The 27,307-nt window shown below is 33.6% G+C and overlaps 1 protein-coding gene and 1 long non-coding RNA gene across 2 annotated transcripts in view; one reads left to right on the top strand and one right to left on the bottom strand.

Moving 5' to 3' along the window:
• Positions 1-9,807, top strand: part of LOC146992968 (uncharacterized) — a 58,146-nt gene extending 48,339 nt beyond the window's left edge. Inside the window, exon 3 of the mRNA XM_085809203.1 lies at positions 7,055-9,807. Within this exon, the coding sequence (XP_085665329.1) occupies positions 8,103-8,465 (363 nt within the window). The 5' untranslated portion in view covers positions 7,055-8,102 and the 3' untranslated portion in view covers positions 8,466-9,807. The remainder of the gene's footprint in view (positions 1-7,054) is intronic.
• The window catches only part of LOC118196245 (uncharacterized), a 96,546-nt gene extending 82,659 nt beyond the window's left edge, over positions 1-13,887 (bottom strand). The window contains exons 1-2 of the long non-coding RNA XR_015038962.1: positions 13,621-13,887; positions 12,156-12,245 (exon numbers count right to left, since the gene is read on the bottom strand). This is a non-coding gene — a long non-coding RNA (uncharacterized LOC118196245). The remainder of the gene's footprint in view (positions 1-12,155; positions 12,246-13,620) is intronic.
• Positions 13,888-27,307: the final 13,420 nt, after the last annotated feature.

The raw sequence follows: 27,307 nt of genomic DNA, 5'->3' as shown, positions 1-27,307 counted from the left end.
ATGGCATCAAGGAAAGCAAGCTAAAATGTACTTTTGAAATAATTGAGTTTCTAATAGAAAATGCTTCATACAGGCAGATACATATTGTGTACCCTGTCGTAAAAGGTAGAGTTAAATTCTGTTGAGAGGATAAGGATCTCAGATGCTCTTTATAATCATGAAATATTCAAAATATGCTTATTATCATCATTGATCCTTATCAGCATATATTCCTACTGAATTATAATTTTTAGCTTAGCTTAGAATGATATCTATATAGATAGGCGTGTCGTTCTTTTATGTAATGTCAAATTTATGAGGTGGATTTAATAGATAAAAATTGTATTTTGCCAACCTTTTTTTTCCCTTTTTGTGAATGATCCGCCTGTGTTCCAGAATATTAAAAGAAACTAAAGCAAGTTTAAAAAGTATCACGCCGTGATAAATACACACACACAGGTTGGTCATAAAAAGTGTTCTCGAACTAGCAGTCGATTCGCTCGACCAGTCAAAATTTAATTTGCGATACTCTCATTCGATGGTATGAATTTGCGATTGTGATGATTTAAAATTACAGAGCTGTCATGAAATGATAACAATGAAAAAATTCCCTGTTCCAATTGTTCAGCACTATGAGAAAACCATAAACGGTGTTAGAACAGTACACTTGTTATAAAAGTTGCCGTTGTAAACATTTGCAAAGTAGAGCATTGTAAAGAACCAACAAGAGCTGTATAGGTAGAGGAAGAAAGCTTTTACTGGAAGCTCGATTTTACGACCTGTCTACATATACAAATAATAACGCATAGTATGCGGGAGATTGCTGGCAACAGTGGGGAGTGTAGCTCAACAGCCTGGTGTGTACAACTTTGTGTTTTGTGATATCGATGAAAATAAGTTAAAAAATAACATAAACATGGGTGAGTTTTGAATAGAAAGTTCTTCATATTGGCAGGTAAACTCCTATGCTTTTTCATTAAAAATGCAGATAAGTTTTGTTGACGATAAGGATCTCGGGTGTTTTTGTATAATCAAAAAAAAATTCAGTGGGCAGTCTTGGTAATTATTGTTCCTTATTGAGAAATATATGCACTGAATCAAAATTCTTAGCCTAGTTTGGAAGAAAATCTATATATAGATATATCTTTCTAGTAATATTTTATTTTTTAAAAGAAATTTAATTAACGAACTTAGCTTATGTTGTGTATATTGTGCTTGTATTTCTCGGTACAGGAAGAAAATATATATAAAAGCGTGTTTAAAAACAATTATGCCTAGATATTAGTGCATGGTATTTCAGCTGTCAATTTTGATGAGTTAGTATTCTTTTGTATAGTTTTTATGCCTGTCGTGCGTCAAGTTACAGTTAAAAAGGAGTGAGATCCTCTTAGGTTCCTCACATGGGGGTAAATACAGATTACGTGCTTTGTTGAAAGAAAATACAATTAAAATCTCTTGGGTGGATAAGGATCTCAGATGCTTTTGTAATCATGAATTTGTCATTGCAAGTCTGGTACATGTCATCATCATTGATCCTAATGTTTGAGTTCTGTACGTCGGAGAAGATTGTATAAACATTTTTTTTTTACTGTCGTGCACTTTTAAAAGAGAAAAAGCTATTTAATTCATAATGCTAATATTCAGATAACTGAAAACTTTTCGATCCACGCACAATTTTTCCAAAAGCACTGTTCAGTTTTGATTTCGGTAAAATACCACATATTTGTCGTATTTGTATTATATTTTAGTAGTGAATTACTGTGAGCTTAAACATTTGTGTGTGTATATATATATGTATAAATAAACAGCTTGCCCAAATAATTTAGAAAACTAATAGTGCCCTTTAAACTTTAAATTTTTAAAGCTTCCAAACTTAATTTAACCAAATTTACAGCTTACCAAAAATTACTTTCAACCATTACTTTAACGGAAACTAAAAAAAATGCATTAATAGACCTCATTTACTGACAAAACGGAGTTAAGAAGCAATAAGCATATACTTGAAATTAAGAAACAATTAATACATAACAAATTCCTCTGAATTTTTTTCCGAGCATTGTTTTAGATCAAAACTATATGGAATTTTGGATACATTTTTTCCAAATTTGCATTTCTAAAATGCATAAACACGTTTTGCTCTCAGGCCTACAAAAAATTCAAGAGAATTTACTTCTTAGTTTAAACAATTTGAATGAATACTAAAAATTTATTCAGATGGTAAGAGACGAGAAGCATACGACTTATACTTGTGCCACTTTGAATTTGAATATAATTTGTTAAAAGAGTTCTTGTGTTAGAAAATTTTGTTTAGCAAAAAATCATACAATAGGTTATGTAGTTTTTATATATAATGTTTTATAAATATAATGCAATTTTTTCAAAAAATATATTGTAGGGTTATTTGATTTGCAACAAAATAAATTCTTAAAACATTCTTCTCCAACCTGTGCAGATTGTAGTGTTCGATGGCCATTTCTGTTGCAACAACTCATTGCATACTTATGAATTTGGAATACTCTATAAATTGATATAGTTAATTTTTGTTTAATACATATATATGTACAGGGTGGTCATAAAAAAAACTTATAGTATGACTGTCATAAGTATAAGGAAAGAAGAGCATTGTTAAGGTCAAATTTCAGCAAAAGACTGGAAAGGGGGGAAATGCTTAAATTGCAAGTTTTCAATGTGCACAACTACGAAAACGATAATGCTTTGCATTCGGGAGATGCCTGCCAAAGTTATTTTCTTCATATTGGCAGGTAAACTCCTATGCTTTTTCATTAAAAATGCAGATAAGTTTTGTTGACGATAAGGATCTCGGGTGTTTTTGTAGAATAAAAAAAAAATTCAGTGGGCGGTCTTGGTAATCATTGTTCCTTATTGAGAAATATATGCACTGAATCAAAATTCTTAACCTAGTTTGGAAGAAAATCTATATATAGATATATCTTTCTAGTAATATTTTATTTTTTAAAAGAAATTTAATTAATTTAATTTAATTTAATTTAATTAAACAGCTTGCCTAAATAATTTAGAAAACCATTAGTGCCCTTTAAACTTTAAATTTTTAAAGCTTCCAAACTTAATTTAACCAAATTTACAGCTTACCAAAAATTACTTTCAACCATTACTTTAACGAAAACTAATAAAAACGCATTAATAGACCTCATTTACTGACAAAACGGAATTAAGAAGCAATAAGCATATACTTGAAATTAAGAAACAATTAATACATAACAAATTCCTCTGAATTTTTTTCCGAGCATTGTTTTAGAGCAAAACTATATGGAATTTTGGATACATTTGCTACTAAAATGTATAAACACGTTTTGCTTTCAGGTCTACAAAAAATTCAAGAGAATGTACTTCACTGTTTAAACAATTTGAATGAATACTGAAAATTTATTCAGATGGTGAGGGACGAGAAGCGTACGAATTGGATTTGGGCAACTCTGAATTCTATAATTTGTTAACAATTTTTGTTAAAAGAGTTCTGCTGTTAGGAAATTTTGTTTAGCAGAAAATCATACAATAAGTTATGTAATTTTTATATATGTTTTTTTAAATAGATTGAAACTTTTTTCATAAAATATATTGTAAGGTTATTTGATTTGCAAAAAAGTCATTTCCTAGAACTTTCTTCTGAAACCTGTAAAGATCGTAGTCTTCGATGGCCATTTTAGTTGCAACAATTCATTGCATACATATGAATCTGGAATACCCCTGGTAAGTACACATTACGTGCTTTGTTGAAAGAAAATACAATTAAAATCTCTAGGGTGCATAAGGATCTCAGATGGTTTTGTCATCATGAATTTGTCAGTGCAAGACTGGTACACCTCATCATTGATCCTTATCTTTGATTTCTATACGTCAGAAAAGATCAAATAAACTTGTTTGCTGTCGTGCATTTTTAAAAGAGAAAAAGCTGTTTAATTCATAATGCAAATATTCAAATAATTGAAAACTTTTCGATCCACGCACAAGTTTTCCAAAAGCACTGCTCAGTTTTGAGTTCGGGTAAATACCACATATTTGATGTATTTGTATTATACTTTAATAATCAATTACTGTGAGTTTAAACATTTGCGTGTGTGTATATATATAAACATCTTGCCTAAATATTTTAGAAAACCATTAGTGCCCTTTATACTTTAAATATTTAAAACTCCCAAACTTAAATTTAACGAAATTTACAGTTTACCAAAAATTATTTTAACGAAAACTAAGAAAAACAGATTAATAGACCTCGTTTACTGACAAAATGGAATTAAGAAGCAATAAACATATACTTGAAATTAAGAAACAATTAATACATAACAAATTCCTTTGAATTTTCTCCTCAGCATTGGAGCAAAACTGTATGGAATTTTGGATACATTTGCTACTAAAATTAATAAATACTTTTTGCTCTCATGCCTATAAAAAAATTCCGAAGAATTTACTTCTTAGTTTAAACAATTTGAATGAATACTAAAAATTTATTCAGATGGTGAGGGACGAGAAGCATACGACATATACTTGTGCAACTTTGAATTTGAATATAATTTGTTACCAATTTTTCTTAAAAGAGTGCTTGTGTTAGAATATTTTGTTTAGCAGAAAATCATACAATAAGTTATGTAGCTTTTATATATAATGTTTTTTAAATAGAATGCAATTTTTTCAGAAAATATATTGTAGGGTTATTTGATTTGCAACAAAGTCATTTCCTTAAACTTTCTTCTCCAACCTGTACAGATTGTAACGTTCGGTGGTCTCTTCTGTTGCAACAACTCATTGTATACGTAAGAATTTGGAATACTCTATAAATTGATATAGTTAATTTTTGTTTAATACATATATATACAGGGTGGTCATAAAAAAACTTGTAGGATAACTGCGGGAAGCATATGGAAAGAAGAGAATTGTTAAGGTCAAATTTGAGCAAGAGACTAGAAAGGGTGGGGAATTCTTAAATTGAAAGTTTTCAGTGTGTACAACTACAAAAACGATAATGCTTTGCATTCGGGAGATGCCTGACAAAAATTATTAACGTAACATCGAAAGTAGAATCTGTATTTCATATATTATGGCATCAAGGAAAGCAAGCTAAAAGGTACTTTTGAAATAATTGAGTTTCTAATAGAAAATGCTTCATACAGGCAGATACATATTGTGTGCCCTGTCGTAAAAGGTAGAGTTAAATTCTGAGAGGATAAGGATCTCAGATGCTATTTATAATCATGAAATATTCAAAATATGCTTATTATCATCATTGATCCTTATCAGCATATATTTCTACTGAATTATAATTTTTAGCTTAGCTTAGAATGATATCTATATAGATAGGCGTGTCGTTCTTTTATGTAATGTCAAATTTATGAGGTGGATTTAATAGATAAAAATTGTATTTTGCCAACTTTTTTTCCTTTTTTGTGAATGATCCGCCTGTGTTCCAGAATATTAAAAAAACTAAAGCAAGTTTAAAAAGTATCACGCCGTGATAAATACACACACGCAGGTTGGTCATAAAAAGTGTTCTCGAACTAGCAGTCGATTCGCTCGACCAGTCAAAATTTAATTTGTGATACTCTCATTCGATGGTATGCATTTGGGATTGTAATGATTTAAAATTACAGAGCTGTCGTGAAGTGATAACAATGAAAAAATACACTGTTCCAATTGTTCAGCACTATGAGAAACCATAAACGGTGTTAGAACAGTACACTTTTTATGAAAAGTGCCGTTGTAAATATTTGCAAAGTAGAGCATTGTAAAGAAACAACAAGAGCTCTATAGGTAGAGGAAGAAAGCTTTTACTGGAAGCTCGATTTTACGACCTGTCTACATATACAAATAATAACGCATAGCATGCGGGAGATTGCTGACAACAGTGGGGAGTGTAGCTCAACAGCCTGGTGTGTGCAACTTTGTGTTTTGTGATATCGATGAAAATAAGTTAAAAAATAACATAAACATGGGTGAGTTTTGAATAGAAAGTTCTTCATATTAGCAGGTAAACTCCTATGCTTTTTCATTAAAAATGCAGATAAGTTTTGCTGGCGATAAGGATCTCCGGTGTTTTTGTATAATCAAAAAAAAATTCAGTGGGCTGTCTTGGTAATCATTGTTTCTTATTGAGAAATATATGCACTGAATCAAAATTCTTAGCCTAGTTTGGAAGAAGATCTATATATAGATATATCTCTCTAGTAATATTTTATTTTTTAAAAGAAACTTGTAATTAACGAACTTAGCTTATTTACTTAGCTTTATTTTTGATTTATTATAAATTGCATTGCTCATTATTAAACTTACTCAATACAGTTTGCAACATGTTCATTAACTATTAACACATAACATATGTTGAGGTGTTGCAATACAGGTTAGTACTAGGTGTTTTGCCAATTAGTGGAATCTCTTTATGTCCTAAATTTGGCTGTATAGTGCCTTCCTAAATTGTAAAACCTTTTTGGCATCCCTATCCTGCTGAAAAATTCCCTTTACAAATCCATAAAAAAAAAAAAAGATAGTTATTTGGCCAACATGTACCTGTAGAAAAAAAGCAACAGACCTGTACGGGTACCCGTAGGCGAAACAGACATAAAAGCCGGTAGACTACGGTGACCTGTACGAGTGCCTATAGGCCAAATCCTCATAAAAATGTATGCAAAAATCCATAGACTTATTTGGGTGCCCTTTGGCCAAATCTTCACAGAAAGCAGTGGACAAAAACCCATAAACAAAACCAATATCTGCAATACCAAATCATGCTGCAGCTTTATGTAGAATTATATGGGTATCCATACAAATAATTCCTATTAAATATGATATAGAAAAATATAACTGTAGATAAAATTTCCATAAAAACTAGTAATTATAAGCATAAACCGGCAGAAGTACACAATTACAGAGCTCCTAAATCTCCCGAATTTAGACTGTTTCAATGCCAACCCAATTTGCAGCATATTTCTTCTGACTTTTTCTTATTCCTAAAATTTCTTATGATTTTTATATAGCTTGGCTTGTTGTTCGCACCTCAAAAAAGTGATTTGGGTTATCTGAAAGCATCTGTTTTTTTTTTCTCTAGATTACATCTAAAAGAAAACAAGGTTATTTCGGAAGAAATTATTCAGTAAGAAATTATGGCGTGCTTCTGCTTTGTGAGTGAAAGAACTTCTTCTAAAATGTTCTGTTCCAGTTATTCAATAATCATTGAGCGCTACTTTGTGTCAGCTGGCATATGTTAGCCACTGAGTAGAAACCAAGATCAAGGTTATTTCATTCTTCTTGTTGCTGAACGGTGTGAGTGCATGTGCTTTCGAGAAATAGTGTAAGAAATTACGATATTTTGTTTTAGTTACGTCTACAAAAAAGTTAAAATAGTCGTGTACTTTTCAAAAAATGAACATACATGACTTTTCTTCTATTATTTTTCTCAAGGACATGTAATACATTTGCAATGTGTACTATTTGTCATTTCGATTTTTCGATTTCGCACAGTGGAAGGGTCTATGTTCTTAAACATGTGCGTACACAAAAACACAAGGACAACATGAGTTCTGTTAAAAAAATGAAAAATTCTTTTTTGGCAATAAAGTACTAAAAAGTTATTAATGCAGAATGCCTGTTCTGTTCCTTTTTACTGGAGCACAATCCGCCACTGAGTGCATCGGATCATGCTGCAGTTTTATGTAGAAAAATGTTTTCTGATAGTGAAATTACTAAGAAATACTCAAGTGCAAGGATCAAAATGGCTGCAATTGTTAAAGAAATGGAGTATGATAAATCTTCAGTTATTGATTGCATTAACACGGGAGAAGTCACACGGGGCACAGAGTCACCCCATGCGTCAAAAATCAACAATCCTAACCGGAAATATTTCATTTTAATGAATCATCCTTCTAGTATTCTCCTGTTTGACACTTCCCTTGGAATGTGTATTGTTATTTTTGCTTGTTTTTCTTTTCTGCGAGAGAAGCAATCATTTCTTGGAATGCATGAGAGAACGGGGTGATTCAGTCACCCCGTGCGACCGTCATTGCTTCGAAATTTTTCATTAGGAGCAGTTTAGCTTATTCTAGCTTCGTGCTTTGGAGTGTTTTTGTTACTTGTCTGTTGGATTAATTTGATAGATAATGGCTTACAAACGTAAATTTACAGAATATGAAAAAGAGATGGAACGTTTGAGAACTCTATTAGATGAAGTAGAGTCTTCTGACGAAGAAATTGATCAAGATAGTGAAAATGAATCTGATGAAGAAATATACAGTTCTCACGACAGCGAAAGTGAATTTGAGCAAAATGATGAAGACGACGGAAATCCTGATTTAGTAAAAAGTGTTTTTATTACCAAAAATAAGAGTTTGGCAGAAAGGAAAACCAAATCAAAAAGTGAAAACATCTTCTCAAAATATAATAACTCATTTACCAGGATTAAAAGGAACTGCACGCAATATAACGGAGCCTCTAGAAAGTTGGGAATTATTTTTCAATGTTAAAATGATACAATCCATTGTAGAGTGTACAAATATTTATGTTGAAAAAATGTCAATAAATTACACCAGAGATCGGGATGCCAAAACGCAAATGATGTGGAAATTGGAGCACTTTTTGGGCTTTTACATCTGTGCGGCTTGCATAAATCGTCACATACAAATACTCAAGATTTGTGGGCTTCTGATGGATCAGGCATTGAAATTTTATGGAACACAATGTCATATAAAAGATTCACTTTTCTTCTCAGGTGTCTATGGTTAGACAATGTGACCAATCGTGAAGCTTGGAAAAAGTTGCACTAACTGGCGACTGCGAGAGAATTTTTGACCGATTTCAATGAAAATTGCCAAAAGGCTTACATTATTGGTGAATACGTCACAATCGACGAAAAATTAGAGAAATTTCGCGGGCGGTGTTCCTTTCGTCAGTATATACCCAGCAACCCAGCGAAGTATGGAATAAAAATATTTGCCTTAGTAGATTCTAGGACATTTTACAGCTATAACATGGAGATATACGCCGGACAACAGCCGGAAGGTCCTTTCAGAGTTGAAAATTCACCATTTGAAATTACAAAACACCTGTGCACCCCTTTGTTTGGGCAGAAATGTAACAATGGATAATTGGTATACGAGTTATCTTCTGGCAAAAGAACTTTTATCAAAGAAATTAACTATTGTAGGAACCCTGAACAGAAACAAGGCTGAAATTCCCACAAAGTTCGTCCAAACAAAAACTAGGAACATATATTCTTCTATATTTGGGTTCTAAAAGAACGCGACACTAGTGTCGTATGTGCCTAAAAAATTAAAATGCGTAGTTTTGTTATCTACAATGCATTGCAATAACGCCATTGATGAAAGTGATGGTATAAAGAAACCAGAAATAATGTACTTTCATGATGCAACAAAAGGTGGTGTAGATAAAGTTGATGAAATGTTATCATTATATTCGACAGCTCGAAAAACCAACAGACGGCCGATGGTCGTCTTTTACTGTGTTGAACGTCTTTGCAATAAATACCCGAGTTGCCTTATTCTCAACAAAGACAATGTCAAAATAGTAGAAAATTCCTAAAAAATTTGGTTATATCTCTTATACAGCACCTCACATAGAGATAACAAAAAATATGTCAATGCTTCCTAAAGTGCTTCATGAAAGCATTAATAAAACAATTTTTAGTGTATTAGAAGAATGCCCATCAAAGAAACCAAAACTCGACAAAGGCCGACATGCTATGTGTCCAAGATCCAAAGACAATAAAACTACAATTTCTTGAAAAATGTGTGATAATTTTTCATGTGAAATTCATTCTTCCTATGTTTGCCAGAAGTGTATGTTAGCTTCTGACCCCCTGATTAAGTATATACTTATTTTGAATGGAATTTTTTAAATATAAAAATAAGTTTTTTTAAGTAAAGAAGTATAGTTTCTAAATGAAATATTGCAATTATTGTTTATAATCAAATGGTTTCTATAAAATAACAAATTTTCCTAATGAAACTCAGTGTTGGGTGTGTGCCTTCTGCCGGGTTAAAACAGTTCTATTCTACCTTTCTACAAATGGAAGCTGTAATACCGATTCAAAACTACAGGTATGCCAGTCTCCATGCATGACACTACAAATGTATTATAAAATATTTGCATAAATGACCTTTATAAAATTGCCAGTCATGATTCGCAACCATCGAATAATATATATACGTACACATGGTAAAATATATATATTTAATTTAAATAATTCTTGCACTTCAGCTACAGAGGATTGAATTTTAAAGAAATAATTTTTATGAGAAACTTTAAAAAAATTAATAAAAGGTTTAATCCCATCCTAGGAAAAATTTTTTAGGGCATTAATTTTTTAAAAAATTCTTATATATATTTGTTTCTATATATAATATTCCTAATGCACTTAAACTATATGTATAGCATATAAGAATTTTTTCCATCGGCGTAGTTTTTCTCATTATGAGATTATTAGAAATATTTTTTACTCATTTTAAGCGATTAAGTAGCAGTAGTTCGAGTCACATAATGGCAGGAAGATCGAAACGTGTGTTCGGCACCCATAAATCATCCGGGTTTAATTTTTTAGTAACCCCTTGAAAAGTTATACCTGAAGCATTAAACAGGTGATTAATAGTTTTTATTTGTTTCTCCTGTTACTCTTTTTTTTTTTTTTTTTTTAATTTTTATTTGCCTCTTAGAAAATATTTTTGCCAGCTTTAACATTTCACTACCAGTTAACATAAGCCAATATTAATAGCCTAAATAAAATTTTTCCAAGAAGGGATAATCCTTTTAATAAATTTTTAAAAATTTAATAGTATGTATGAAGTTCTATCCTCTTCAGCTCAAGCACAGGAATTACTTAATTATATTTATTTTTCTCTCTATATATATAACATTGTATCTCATTCCACATATTCCTATAACACTTTGTATTTCAGTGCCTTGCAAACATTTTAGCATTACAGCCAGCGGTGAAATGTTTTGCTTAAAATATATATAAATTATTATGCAAGAAAGAAACATTTGAAAGTTTAAAAAAAGTCTTTAAACTAAAAAAAAAAAAAAAAAACGAGAAGTCTCTTAATACCGTCCATTTCTCAAAATTACCGGAAGGCATGTGGGATTAAAGTTACATATAGGGGCCGGATACAGGTGCGCTAGTCCCCATAATTATTAAGTAACTCACAGCCTTAAATTAAAATTACTGTCTTTGCAATTAAGTGAATATAGCACATATTTTTTCATTTGTCTACAGTTTTATCTACTTTAATAATATCTGTACAAACGGATAAATTTAGTGTAAAAAATTATAACTACTATTCCTGCAGTATAATTAATTTAAGAAAATAATGTTTAAGTATTACTTGAGCTATATTTGAAAGTAATGGTAAAACAGTGCCCTTACAAAACTTGATGATTTGTCTCTCTCTTGTAGAACCTTTCAATTACTTTTGCAAAATTCTTATCCATTAAAGTTTGATTTGGTTTATTTAATTACGGCAAAGCACACTAGGGCTATCTGCCTAAGGGGAGGGATGCCTTCGTGGAGGGCTTTCTAAGGGAAACTGGCTCGTATACACGTTACACATGGGGAAAACCAAGAAAACGCCCATGCAGCCAGCCCGTTCGCGGGATTCAAACCTCGGACCGAACTACCAGTGTTCAGCGACTTTACTGCTTGGCCGCTGGTATTAAAAATTATTACATCTAAATCATTATACAGGAAAACTTCCCTAAAACAATTAACCACATTTTCAGATAATGCCAGTTTCTTGTAGAACTATTGGTGATTTTTAAGTACTGTTCTTAAATTATGTTCCTGACAAGTGTCTCAATCTCAGAGGTGGTTATCTAAGGAGATAACCACTGTAAGATTTTTCATTTCATGTAACTTTTCAGATAAATTATTCCTATCTTATACTCCCATACATAAAGTCTACTATACACACTATATGTACAACTATATTTCGAAGGAAATTTATGAAAAAAACCGTTTGAAATTTTATTCATCAAGCTAATAATGATGAAAATTGAAATATGCATAAAAATGTTTGATAATATATGTTTTGAATAAAAATAGCACAAAATAGTACATAAAAATGGACCAAAAAGAAAAAGTAGTGTAAGCATTGGAAGTAATTTTACTGTAATAATTAATTGGCTAGAATAATTGTACTTACATATTTCAAGGTTGTTTTTTCTTGATGATACTCTAGTAAAACTGAAAAGCTTATTTCTGCTTTCCTCTAGTCCTTCTATCAGATGTTTCTCTAGTAAAAAGGAAAAGCTTATTTCAGCTTTCAGTATACAGATATAGTATGGTAATAAAGCTTTCAGTATGGTAAATGATGTCATACATTTAATTCATTGTTATTATTAAAATCAGTTCCATCTGTTGTCATACTTGAACATATTTGAGAGAAAACTTGTCTGAATAGAGTAAAAACATCAGAATATCTCAAAAAACGTACATTAAAGTTTACAACTCTAATTTTTACTCTACTCCCACAAAAAGAGCTTGCAGAGATCCTCCTTATATTTTGAAAAATAAGAATGTAAGGGTTGAATAGTTGAAGAGTATGGTATGGTAGTGATTAGAATTCCTTGTATTTTGATAAGATTGAAAGGTCAGCTACTGTATTTATATGTAGTATTTGCTATGGTATTAGAAGAAAATTAATACAGTTTATATAGTATACTGTAATTCCCCATGTGGTCTATTTGGCATTTAAACGTTTTAATTAAGTTCAGTATTAAACTTCCTTTTATTTCCCGATTTTATTAATCAAAATGTCTGTTCATAAGATGCTACCAAATTTTTAGAAACAAAAGTATAGCAAAAAAAGGAAGTCTTATTCTCGAGTAAATATGGTAATTATTGTAACAAGAACATAAAAAAATACAGTATTGCATGCATTACAATTAATCCATGTACTTAAAAAATAACCACCGTTTCCTCGTTTAGTAGCATCTGCATCAGATGCGATCTTAACTAAGTATCAGTTTGACAAGCTTCCCATTGTTCTGTTCTTGAACAAATTTGTTTGATCATCATAATTTAATTCTCTAGATTACGCAAATCTCTTATTCAAGAATAAAAAATGCGGCTGTGAATAAATACACTAACTTTTAACCTGCTTAAGATTCGCTTTACGTTTTCAACGGAAGAATTTTCACATTTAATAAGTTAGTTAAAAGTATTAATAATTTAATTTAAAGTATTAACAAATTAATTAAAAGTATTAATAAGTTAATAAAAAACCCGTATTTGAACATTACATTTCGTGGTATGTTATTAAAATGTACTTCTCTATTCAGGTTTTAATCCTTCCGCATATGACCATTTTAATAATATGAAACCGAAAATGAGATATTTCAAAACTTTTTTTAAAAAAATTTCTGTTTCTGACTACCAATTCTCAATATGTTAACAACTGTTAACTTATTAAGCTATCAACAGTTCGTATCAAATATGCGTACTCCGTAATTTGTAATTACTTTTAAACGAGATTTGCAAGATCGCTACAGAACAGGAATACGTTTAATACAGAAATATTTTATATTGCGACTCTTAAAACACCAAAGACCTCTATACGGTATTGTTATAGAAAAAAAGACTGGAAAATAATTCAATTTTAAACTTACTTTAATCCTCAGAAAGCTTAATCCTTTCTTCAACCAACTGAGCGTATTCACAAAACGGATTAGCGAACGGATTAAGAACGGATTACTTCAGTCTTGGTAATGAATTAATAAAGTGCTGCCATCTGTTATCTCTGGAAAATTAAATATTTTTTACAGGAAAGTGCTACTATATGCCAGCCTCAAAGTGGCGATCCGTGGGGGTGTATGGTAACCCCCGAAGCAATTTTGCACGGCTTGCAATACAGTTTCCTTAAAGAATAGTATTATGGCATTAATTCTTATGACAAGAATTTGAAGGAAAAGTTGAAGATTTAAATGATTTGGAGTCCAATTTTATATTATTTTCAGTACCATTAAAAACGAGCGTGAGTAACGCCCCAGAAAATCAATAGCCTTGAAATAATACAAAACTGCGGCATAAATCGTATTTAAATAAAGATACAGACTTGATTAACTTTTTTCGTTCTTATCAAAAGATAAATACACTGGGTGACTCTTATTCGAAACATTTCTGTTAAAGTTCTACTATATACCTTGACGATTTGTTTTACCATGAAATATGATAATAAACTAATCACACAGTGGTAGAAAAAGCCACCAGCAGACAGGCGCATTCTTCATTCGCAGTTTACGAGAGAGCGTAAATCTGTCAAATGGAATCCGATTATATTATAATTAATGACATTCAGTCAAAAAGTAAGATTCGCTTCAGAATTTGGGCGCTGTGGTAAGCTCCAAAAGAGGTTTTATTAATTTTTGTCTCGAGCGTTATTGGATAATGGTATTAGAATGCGTTTACCAGATGTTAAAATTTTCTATTGAGCGAGAGGTAAGTAAAATGTACGGTGCTGCGAATTTTAACTGTAATTAGTGAGAATGCCCTTAATTTTAATTGTAAACTAGATCAAAAAAGGGATCACTGCTGCACTCATTGGAATTTTTAAGCAAGAGATTCAGGAAGTTTTGAAAGAAAAGGTTCTAGCTGATTCATTTATTAATTAAAATGAAATTTTCAAATAAAAGCGGTCACTTTGAGACATTATTAAAGATTCAAAAGTCAAAATATTAAACAAGAACTTAAGTTTCCAGAAACTATTTTTGGACTGAAATTTGCTGGGAATTCAAAGTGCTGTTGAAGGTAATATTTCATGAAGCATGGTTTGAAAGAAAAATGAGGGTGTTTAAATTTTGTAGTGGGGACATAACGACAGTTTTTTTAAACAATTTTAGTTTCTTATATTCATCCCCGTTTATTTTTAACTATATTGGTAGTAAATGAGTGGGAGGACGTCAGTTTAGGAAAGGTGTTATTGAAGAATGTTGTTACAGGAATACAAATGAATATTTTGTGCAGCAGCAGTTATGAAATCTGAAACAGAACTGAAGGCCGTGTTTCCAATAGAAGTTTATGAAGGAAATGCTCGCTTTAAACGATCTTAGATCTTAGATAGAAACGATTATCTAGAGATAGATCAAATTTAAATCCTTGTATGCTGGATATTAGTTAAGAGCTTATAAATACAAAAATCGAAGGACGTATATGTATTACTCGTTTCTTTTCCGTTTTCGATGCTACTGCGTATTTTCGGTATTTAAATGATAAAGGTAAATTTTGTGTCATAAGGCCAAAAAACAGTTATCCATCTGTTTAAAGAAACTGAGATAGCACTTACAGGTACTGGGATAATCTTTGTGAGAAACTTTTTAAGGACCTTACTGGTGAGAAGTTTTGAAGTCCAGAAAAGGTGAAATGTTTGCTACTACTGAACTAAGAAATCAATGATCTCTCTTTTGGTGTGGAGGTAATGCGGGTAGCTAATTGTAAATTTTTATGAAACTAGCTTCGAATATACGATCAATTTAGGAAACACTGAGAAATTAGAAAGGTTTCTAAAAGGGACACCTATGGAGCCTCATTGTAGGATTCATTATATCAACTTACATCCGAAGAAAATCGGTTTTATTATTATTATTATTAGTAGTAGTAGTAGTAGTAGTAGTAGTAGTAAATCCTCTAAAATCTATAATTGTTTGAAGTAGTTGGATGAGTAAAATAAGATAACATACATGCATATGATAAACAAATAAAAATGCTCTTTGAAATGAGCGAATGATATGCAGAATTTTAAACTACTTGTAATGCTGAACGGTTCATTCTTTACCTTCCAGAAAATGCTGTGCTAGTTAAAAATTGAACTCTTATTATGAGCAGTGTGTGGTCAAAGGCAAAATCTGTATTTTGAGAAGATAAAAACTATGCTATTAATCTGTTTAGTTTTGTAGCGGAAAATAAAATTTTATAGTGGAAAATATTTAATTTTTAGCGGATAATAAAAGCATGGAATGAAATTAAACCCGATGTAATTCCAAAATTCATTTAAAAATGTTGCATTCCTAATAAGGTGCATGAAGCGAAAGACGATTATATATTTAACATTTTTTAGTTCATAAGGTATGTCATTTCTTTTAAATAAAAAGCATTCAAGTAAATGTCGAAATCTAAATTTGTATGTTCATCTTTTCCTTATTTTTAAATCGATCATTTTTATATCCGGCGTATAACGGGCTCCCATAAATTTCGATCTTATTTTTTGCATTAAAATTGCTAATTTTACTGCCGGAATATACGATACTTAGAACTGTTACACCCCTATTCGATAACTTTTAAACTCATGAATTTTCTTCTTGACCAGCGCGCCAGAGCGAAATGGGTGTTCTCCAACCGCTTTCATCTGAGTATCGGATGATTCACAGAATGCCTTAGATTACCACATTGGTTGCCGTTAAAGCATGCGCAGAAACAGCGTATTGACAAGATGGATGCATGAAGAAGCGTTCTGATAGCTCAGAATAACTGGAATACATCAAAAGTAATATCCTGACATATAATACTAAATACGGTGTGTGATTTTAATATGATAGACGATGTGGATTTTCGTCGACGATATCGTATCTCATGTAACTGATATGTGGTCTGCTAGTGCCCGAAACTTTTAAATTCGTACCAAAAAATATGTTCTTAGATTTTATGCGTGTTGTACCTATTAGTTAGTTGTAGAAGATATAAGTCCTGATATCCAAAATCCAGTTTGCCCAGGCAGTTGATCAGGTAATTACATTCTCAGCACATCGTATTTTCTATTACAGAAGATGAAAGACGAGAGGTAACATCTATTTCTTACAGCAATTATTATGTACTGTTATGGCATCTTTTACAAACATTTTAGGGGGAAAGTGAAGATTTTATTAGTACAGTTTTAGTCAAAACGAAAAATCTATACATGATCATCTGTATAACATTACACATTGCGAATGTTATCTGAATGCTCTACTGAATTTATTTTGTGCTGAAAGGTTACAGTTTATAATAACTATGTATTACGTGCAAAATACCGTTTTACATTCCTTATGATTGTGTAGTAGTTTGGATTTTATACGTTATTACCCATATATTGGTGAAGTAATTAGGTCTCTAATAATCTGTATTCTATAATAATGAGCTATAAAGAATTATGTGGTTAAGTCTTTCCGTATTTTTTTTAGCCCGAAGGGCGTTACCCCAGAAGGGCTATTAATTTCGTTTTGGCATTTTGCTTCGAAAACTTTAAAAGTCTGAATCACTTTCCAAGTTGTTGCCACCAAATATTATCGCGATGTATTATATTTAAAGAAATTAAATAATGAAGAATCTGCATAAATTATGTAGGTTTCTCGAGTTGTGATAAATCAACGGTACCTAGAGCCATCAAATTCTGAAAAGATACGTCTCCACCCGTATATGGGCATCTGGAACCCCGAATTTGGAATTTGTTTTATTATCTATTTCATGTTTTGTAAAGCATTTATGAGTTTCTGATTAAGAAGCTCAACGATTTCAAAGCGAGCAATGGCAACACTGTACGGGGGGATTATTATGTGCATTGTGCGAGACTGTGTATCGGAAATTCTAAGGATACGCTCATTTTAAATTATTTTGCGATATTGGTGTTGAATTGAATTTTATGGTTTAAGTGCAAAGAGCATGATAACATACAAAACGTTAAAAAAACGCCCCTTTGGGCGTTATATAAAATCTGAAAACATTCAGATTTATTATGTTATTTATCGATTTTTTACATTTATTTATTTTTTTAATTTTCGGATGTGGAACAGCTTGCGTTATAACTTCATGTTTCAGTAAATTAATTAAATTACAAAGTTCAGTATGCGTTTTATGTAACTAATCTGGTACGTGATTAAGTAACAATATCTGTGTATGCTTATATGTAAAGGAAATCATTATGCTTTCTGAATGTTTACCACTTTACAAGTTAATCAGTTTCAGAGTTGCTAAATCGAATTTGTTTCTGAGTGACTTCAGAAGTGAAGCACCAATAATAAATTCGTTTTGGCATACACATTTAGGAAATTATTTAAATGAAGCAAATTATTACGAACTGAATGAGTTATTTGTAAAGTAAGTCATTTGTTTACTATGGATTGTTATACCTATGTTTAAGCACCTGTCAATCCCTTACAATATTACCTCAACCTGTAAACTATCCTTCTTTAAAATTTTACTATTTTTTTAATAAAAGTTTTCTATTTTCATATGATACTTATGTAATACATGTTGTGTTTCTATGCAAGTTTCAAAGGAATGGTCTTGCATTTTAAAGCATATGGTATTAGAATATGATTTTTGTTGGATGCTGTTAAATTTATATCTCTATATTATTAATCCTGTTATATAATAATGTGATGTTTCTTAAAGATGCTACCAAAAAAAAAAAAAATGGGTTGGAATGTGGAATACAGTTTAACCCACTCCTTGATGACTTCTGCACAAAAAGCACTCCTAAGTTGGGAACCTTTATGTTTTGCATTTAAGGGAGCGATTCTCTGAATGTTAAATATTTTAAATCACAATATGGAAATGATTTGGGTTATGAAAAAGATGAGTGATTATGCTACAGTTTTACAATTTTTATATGATTTTTGGAAGTGCAAGGAGTGAAAGCTGTTTTAGATTGGTGCATGAAGTGGATTTGATTGTTCTAAATATGAGTGTCTGAAATGTCGAAACAGTGTGCATTTGTGTGAACAAAATGGATAAACGGATGAATAGGAATGGCTTTTGTGAAAGCAAGGTAGTGTGTATCCACGTGATGTTTGTAAAGTTAGGAGAGGTTCATAATTAAGCACAGTTATTTGACCCTTTATGGCATTTTACAAACTATAAGATTAGGGTTTGGAAGGTATTGGAATGAGTTTGCTATGAATGAGGCAAAAGTTCATGGACATGCTGTTTTTGACTGGTTTATGTTTTTTTACAGAGAGGTACGTCAGATGGCCTGATCAAATAAAGACGTTCGTCTTGGTAGAAAAGGAGCGATTGTTGAAATGGCTGAAATATGGAAGGGGTGATCCTGCACATGGACACTGGGTTGTTGGTGGAATTGAAAGGAAATCGGATAGATTTTTTTTAAGAGAGATTGAAAGAACAAAAGAGAACCTTCTGAGTTACCTTGGGCACTGCCAAGGCACTTCCTAACGGAGTCTCTCGGAAGAAGGATGCGTGCATTTGTGCATCAACCACACTTCGACATTTAAAAATTTTGAGTGGAAGGCACATATCAGTTTAGTTAAAAGCAACTTGGTCAGTAGTCAAACACGACCTTTGAAATAATTCGGAGCGTGAATTTGATTTTTATCTGACGACATATCTGTAGAAAAGACTCCAAAGCTATTCAACGAAAGATGAAGCTTTTTGTGCATTCCTGTCTGACATTATCAAGCTTTATCCACTGATGGAAAAAAATGCATCTCAATACTGAGGTAAGTGCGAAATCTTGTATTTTCTATACCGTACCCCCTATTGGACTCGTTTCGTGGTAGTGTCAACCGGAATAACTCTTTTGGGAAATTGTGTAGAAACACACTAGTTTTGCTTAGAAAATTGTCCATGAAGGTATCGCTCTCCTGGCATAGATAATCCTTGAATGCTTTGCCGTAATCTAAATAAACAAATCCAGTACTTCTAAAATGAACAGAAAGAACGAAGAAGAATTTTATTAACCTCTTCGTTCCCGACATCGAGCAAACGGCGTTCTCCCATGTGCCCGTGATCTTTTGGAGCACTGAACGTTACTGTGTACCGAATTCTTGGAGCTCTGAACGTTACTGTTAAAACCTGCTTTTTATCTAAATATTTGAACCCCTGCATATGTTATTTCTTATAACATAAACAGAAAATCCTAATACTTAAAATAATTTATTCATAATAAAAATGATGAATAAGTACAATATTAGTAATAATAATTGAGGCGTTGACAATAAAAATAAGGTAAGTGCTAAAATTTGGGAAACTGCGTTTTTTTACTGAAAATAATCCCTGTTCCAACGCCTCTAGCATCGAAAAAGAGGCAAGTGCCTAACAAGCTTTGTTTAGTTTCAGGTTTTGCCGGAAGATGGGGTTGGGGTAACTCCTGAACGCTTGGTATTGAAAAAGAGGTAACAGAGAAACCCACGCGGGATAACTAACCTTCCCAAGGACCAAGGCGTAATGTTACGAAGTCCCTTTGCAAATTAATGCAATAACCTCCACATCGTCGTTGTGAGCAAATGAAACGGTTCAGAAAAGGCATACGCTAAAGAATTAAAGGGAAAGAAGGCCGATGGGCGAAGAAAGAAATCGATAAGGAAGTCCTCCATTGACGGACAAAGAAGCAATTACCTGCAGTTAATACGAGAGGCTATCAGCCTCCCCCCCGTGGCGACGTAACTCAGGTAGTACACAGGTAAAGGAGAAATCTACTCGGCACGCGACAGCGAGAATGGTTGCTATGGAAACGAGGTCAAAGAATGAAGCGAGTCGGAAGACAGCTTTGGGAAAGGTGAATCAGGTTCTTTCATAACAGGGTTCGGTAAGAGCCTTGATCAGTGGTCTTGGGTGCGACTTTAACCTTCCTCCAATCTGCATTAACTGAAAAATGCTGCAATGGAAAACTGACTTTGTCCTACCCTAAAAGGTAACAGTTGGTTTATCTATTGTTGTAGAAATAATATTAAAGCTGACTAACCTTGACTTTGTCCTTGACTTGGCTTTGAAAATTACCTTTTTACTTATTTCGTCTTGTTTCAGGCTACCCACAGGTGTAAATACAGATCGAATACAAAATAATGCGGACATCTGTGAAAAATTATGATGTATTTCACATCTGCAGTACAACCGCGCCACCTGCAACAGAAGTCTGCCACCTAGCTGAGCGTCAAGAGGAAGGTATCAGTCTCTCAACAGCAGTCACCTGCGTTGCATGCTTAGATCGAAATGTCTGTGAGAAGTTGAAATGTCAGACCTGTCAGAGTTCCAAAGGGGAATGATAGTTGGAGCGCGTTTATGTAGAGCATCGGTTACGGAAACAGCAAACCTTGTGGGGTTCAAAAGTACGGTATCAGCCGCTATGACACCATACACGAAAGAGGGTGAGACGACGTCTTCGAAGCACAAGAGCGGTTGAAAGTTAAAGCTGGCTGATAGGGATAGACGGGTCTTGAAGCGTATAGTAGCTCAAAAGCACAAGCAATCGTTATCCGAGATAACATCAGAAATGAACAGTCATCTCCAGGACCCCGTTTCAACAAAAACTATCAAAAGGAAACTTCATGCTGCGAACATTTATGGCAGAGTGGCAGTTCGTAAACCCTTGATGACAGCAACTAATGCTTTCAAGCGAAACCAATCGAGCAGAGATCCCAAAGGCTGTCCCCACAGCAGTGGCAACAGGTAATAGGGTCAGATGAATCGTCATTCACCCTATTTCAGACGACCGGACGCGTTTATGTCTGGAGATCGCCTAAAGAAACGTTTCATCCTAACTGCCTCTTGCCGACTGTGAAGCATGGGGGTGGCGCCATTATGGTATGGGGTGCGATATCTTTTCGCGGTCTTGAGCCACTTGTTATTCTGCATTAGAGGATCACATCCAATCACTATCTAAGCATTTTAGGGGATTATGTCCATCCTTTTATCCAGATTGTATTCCCTGGGGAGCAACCGCTTTTTCAAGACGACAGCGCTCCTATCCACACTACTAGGTGTATTCAAGAATGTTCGAAGAGCATGACGATGCAACTGAACATCTCGCTTGGCCCCCCTCAGTCTCCGGACTTGAATATTATTGAACATTTATGGGCATATTTGGAGTCCAAACGTCGTTCCCGATTTCCACCCCCATCCGGACTTTCGGAATTAGAGACCGCTCTGCAGGAGGAATGCCTTAATAGTCCTTTAAATATTGTCCATGACCTTCATGCATCTATCCCACGTCGCATTCAATCTGTACTTCAGTGAAAGGGTGGTACAATCCCCTATTAATAAAGATTTTCCATTATTTCACAGTGTTCGTATTATTTTGTCCTCCATCTGTATTTGTGCAAAAGATTATCGTCCAGTGACATCCTCAAGCTGCACACCGAGTTCCACTCGCTTACACACGAAGATCAAAATACTTATCTGATAAGCCGAGTGCATTTGACAGTAATCGAGAGAAGACGACACGGAACTTACTTTGATGCAAATAACAGCAGACACCAAACGTCGACAACATATACTGTCTCATCAGCCAATGGCGCTATTCAGGTTTGCAATAATACTTTTGAATCAATCTTTAATATTTCCAAGAAGAGAAATGAAGGTATATTGAATCTCCTAAAAAAAAGGAGATAATGTATTCAGGGATGGTTGCGGGGAAAATGTAAAATCTCGTCGTCTGAAATATACAGATGATGACAGGGGCTTGATAAAGGAACACATCCTTTTATTTCCTCGTGAGGAAAGACATTATAGCCGCAATAAATCTTCAAAGGACTATTTAAGCCTATATTTGAATATACACAATGCACGTAGCATTAAAAAAAATACCCTGCAGTTCAAATAGATGAAAGATATTACCGAAGGGTTTTCAAGAAGGACTTCCCGAAGCTTAGTTTCAAGAGGCCACGAATTGATACTTGTCGTATATGTGACAAATTCAATGCACACAAAAAAAGCAGCTCCTGGAGTTGCAAAACTGTCGCTAATAGAGAAGAGAGAACTTCAACGAAAAGCTGACAGAGTATTGCGTTTGCTCTCTGTTTCGTTTCTTAACAGTCAGTATCCTTCTAGCGCATTTGCTACAGTTACTATTGTCATGCAACAAGTGCTGTTTACGCCAACCCTTACCCACAGTGACATGTTTTATTCAAGGCAGTTATCAAATTACAATCTTTGCATACATGTAGGAAGCAGTTCAACAAGTTACATGTGTAAGTGGCATAAGGCGATTGCCGGACGTGGAGGAAATTAAGTAAGTTCGTGTCTTTTCAAAGTTCTGACGTCAGGATTCACTCCTAGAAAACATTTAGAAATATGGTGTGACAACTGCGTCGGACAGAATAAGAATCACGTGGTGCTAATAATGATTGTATTTCTTGTCCTGAAAGGCTATTACGAAATAATTTACCTTAAATTTCTTGTTTCTGGCCATTTCTACATGCCATCTGATAGAGACTTCGTTGTTATAGAAAAACGGAAGAGAGTGAGCAAGTGCATGGTTCCAGAAGAGGTTCAAGAAATGATGAGACCTGCAAGACTCGAAACTCTTCCATGTGATTCCAATGGAAAAAGGTGTTTTTTTTCGATGTTGGACATATTTGCGATTTGTTCCTGAACACTACTGCTCTAAAAATTTCTGAACTTTCTTGGATACGCGTATGGAATTCAACATTTCCTCTCATACCAAATAGACTTTCAATGAATTAGAAGAGTGGAAACAGGAGACAATATTCAAGAAGCAAAAATTTAATTGATTAAAACAAATGACAACCTTTCCTTCTAACGAAAAAATACCAACGCTGAACGAAAGAACGAAGAAAGACTTGCTAGCAATGCTTGTGTTGCGACTTCGACTAAGTTTAGCATTCCGGTTATTATTATTTTTTAAGAGTTTGTTTTGCAGTTTTGTTTGATGTATGAATCTGGCAACCAGTTTCGAATGTTGTGATCGGGGAAATTCCAGTTCTAAGTAAGAAGCAGTTAAGTTAGTTACGTTACTGAAATACTGAATGTTTTTTCATCATTAAGATATACGGATCACTTGATCTTTATATTAAACTCTACATGTAAATAATCGCATTTATCTGTATGCGTTCGAAAAGTGAAATAAATTGGATATAAAAAAGTCTGATTTCGAATCAAAACAAAATTAGGGTTCCGAAGACAAGACAGAGTTTGTATTCTGCATTTGAAGAAATCAGAATTTGAAATTGTAAAAGTTTACAGGTACGAATGATTTAAATTACTGCTTATAAGTATGCGATATGCTGTTTACGATGCTAAATTGATTTAATTTTAATAAAGTATAAACCCTTGAATTTCTTCAGTATAAATAGAAATTAAGAATTTATTACGAATCATTTTAAGTAACTATTTTAAGTGTACATACAAATATGGATGCTCTAAAAATAAAACGAAAATCGTTAATAGCTTTATTTACTTCTGAATAAGGTGAATAAGTTGAAGCAATATTTGGCGACGAAAGTAGACGCCAAGGATGGCGATAAGCTAAGCGCGTTGAACGCTCAGTTACAAGATATATTTTTACGTTTAGATGAGATTCAGAATAACATTTTGTCATTTCTTTTAGAAAATACTGAGGCTGTTGCTGAATACGAAGCCGATTTTGAGGCGGCAGAGGATTATAGAGATAATTATCTTGAGCTTAAATCAAAGATAGAAACGCTATTAAGTAAAGATTTTGTATCTTTTTTGGAAAGTCCCGCAGAGCATGATGTGGTAAAATTAAAATTACCTGAATTTGAATTAAAAATGTTTTCGAGTGATCTCAAAGAATTGTTAACATTTTGGAGTATTTTTTCAAAAATACATGACTCAGAGGAACTGATTGCTATAGACAAATTCCAGTATTTATACCAGTCTATGGTGCCTGATTCGAAAGCTACTAGATTAATGTCCAGTTTTCGAATAACAGCTGAAAATTATCCGAAGGCCGTTCAGCAGCTAAAATTAAGATTTGGCCGGAAGGTTGTCCTAGTGCAAATATATGTCCACGATCTCCTTTCACTGGTTCTGAAAAATGCTACGGCCGGGAAGAACGCCCCTGATTTAGCCACCCTGTACGGTATGCTAGAGACAAAATTAAGAGCATTGGAAAGTTTAGGGCGCACAAAAGAAAAATTTGCTGACTTTTTAGAGCCATTGGTGGAATCATGTTTGCCAGAAAATGTTCTGCGAGCGTAGGAAAAAGGGTAGAAATTTCAGAAAATATTGACGAAGCTGAAGCTACAAGTCAGAGATTCCTGGAAAAACTGATGTGCTTTTTTACGCCATAAAGTCGAATCAGAAGAGATGATAAATTTGGCTTGATGAGGTTTTGGAACTCAAGTTAAGGTTAAAAGGGAAATTGATACTGCAAGAAATGATATCCTTTCTTCTTAAGCTCTTATTTCATCCACGCAGGAAAAGGCTAAATATATTTTTTGGGATCATCCACACTTTAGTGGAGACTGGTAAGAAAGCTCCTAAGATGACTCTAGATGAGAGGATATCTCAAGTTATACGGAAAAGATACTGCCTTGTTCGCCTTAAGCCTGGTCATATACCAAAAAGGTGTTGAGTAGTGTGAAATATTTGATTTGTTTAGGTATTACGCGTTACTTTGCCCAGACTTACGCAAAGATATTAATTCCTCATCAAAGGACAAAGTAGCAGATCAAAAACAAAATTCTACAGATACTATTGACAAATCTTTCTTCAGAACACGGAATGAAATCTGTGTTCGAGCATTAATGGATGATGGATCACATCGTTCCTATATTGAGAAGAGCTTAGCTGTTGAGTTAAATCTTCCTCCTTTCGGAAAGGAAGTCTTATCTCAAGGACTGTTTGGCGGAGGAATTTCTCTGGCTGCTGAGCACAGTAGATATACAGTTAGTATTGAAAGTTTAGATAGAAAGAATTCTACTTCAATGTCTCTGCTTGATCAACAGAAAATTTGTTCAACGCTATCCAGAATACGTGATGAAACATTGCTTGTTGAGCTTGCTTCACGAGGGATAAAACTGACAGATGTTGGAAGAGATACCTCAAATATACGGTTTCTTCTAGGAGCCGATGTACTTGGAAGCATTTTAACTGGAAGAATTAAGGTACTTACATCTGGAGCTTCAGCTGTAGAGATTTTACTAGGTTGGACAATTTTAGGACTAGGCAAGAACAGGCAAGTAGTTAATTTGGTCACATTAAATCTTCAAAATTTTGAGTTGCCAAAGATATGGGATTTAGAAGTTTTAGGGATTACAGATCCTGTAGAAAGAAAAAATAAGATCCTTCTTGAAGAAGGAACTTTGATCCATTTCAAGAAAACCTTAAGGGTATGTGAAAATGGACGTTATGAAGTAGCTTTGCCGTGGCTAGCTGGGCATCTTGCTCTTTATGATAAGTACGATAATGCTGAATTGCGACTTCGCACGGTAACAAAATGTTTGTTAAACGAAAATAACTTCGAAGCCTACGATGCTGTATTCCAGCATTGGATATTAGAAGGCATCATAGAAACTGTTCCAATGGAGCAGCTGTTTAAGCTCAGTCATTATCTCCCTAATAGGCCTGTTAGCCATCCAGCAAAGTTAGCTCAGTGTTCGACGCTTCTTTCTAGCGGCCTGGATATGCTTCTTTAAACGGGTGTTTGAGTGTTGGACAGAGTCTGATACATTAGATACGCCACTACTGCTGAGATTCCGTTTAGGGCGGTTGGGAATAGTTGCTAATGTAAAGGAGGCTTTTCTGAAAATAGGTTTAAAGGCCGAAGACAGAGATTTACTGAGGTTCTTGTAGTGGGAAGATGCTAAACGCACCAAGCTTAAGATTTATAGACACTGCCGAGTGGTTTTTGGCATCACTTCCAGTCCTTTTCTTCTGAATGTCACAATAAAATATCATTTAGGATTGCAGAAATTCCAAACAGAAAACCTTCAAAATACGATTGATTATTTGAGAGAAGGGTATGTTGACAACCTAGTCACAAGTGTCATTGACGTAAAAGAAACGGAGAAACTGAAATATCGAGCTCTGAAATGTTGGGATCACTCTGGACTTCAGTGTCAGGAAAATCAAAGTGTACTTAGTCTTAAGCGGGATACAGAAACCGCTGAACTTTACTGCGTTGGTTTTCAAGTTGACATTAATGAAATTTAGTGAGGTTCTAACGAAGAGAATGTTACTTTCTGTAGTTAACAGCATATATGATCCCAAAGGCTTTACCTCACCTGCGACACTATTGCCTAAGTTACTACTCCAAGAAGCCTGGCGAAGTAAGTTAGACTGGGGCGAATAGTTGCCATCCGATTTGCAATTACGTTGTTGAAGATGAGCTAAACATTTAAATCTTGTTCAGAATATTCGAATTCCTCGAAAAATATTGTATGGAACTTTCGAAAAGGCCAGCTTACACATATTTACTGATGCTTCATCTCAAGGATATACTTGCTGTGCATTTCTACGCTGTAAAGAAAGGGAAGAAGTGAATGTTTCAAGGATTTTTGGCAAAGGCTAGAATAGCTCCGATTAAGAGACCGACAATTCCGCCACTGGAACTTTTAGGAGCTGTCATGGGAGCTAGAATTGGTTCAACAATATTAGACGTTTTGA

The sequence above is a fragment of the Stegodyphus dumicola genome, chromosome X2 (genome assembly GCF_044657685.1).
Source record: "Stegodyphus dumicola isolate Sdum_Otavi_A_Nest chromosome X2, ASM4465768v1".
Taxonomy (NCBI): Eukaryota; Metazoa; Arthropoda; class Arachnida; order Araneae; family Eresidae; genus Stegodyphus; species Stegodyphus dumicola.
This window is presented reverse-complemented; position numbering and strand designations above follow the sequence as displayed.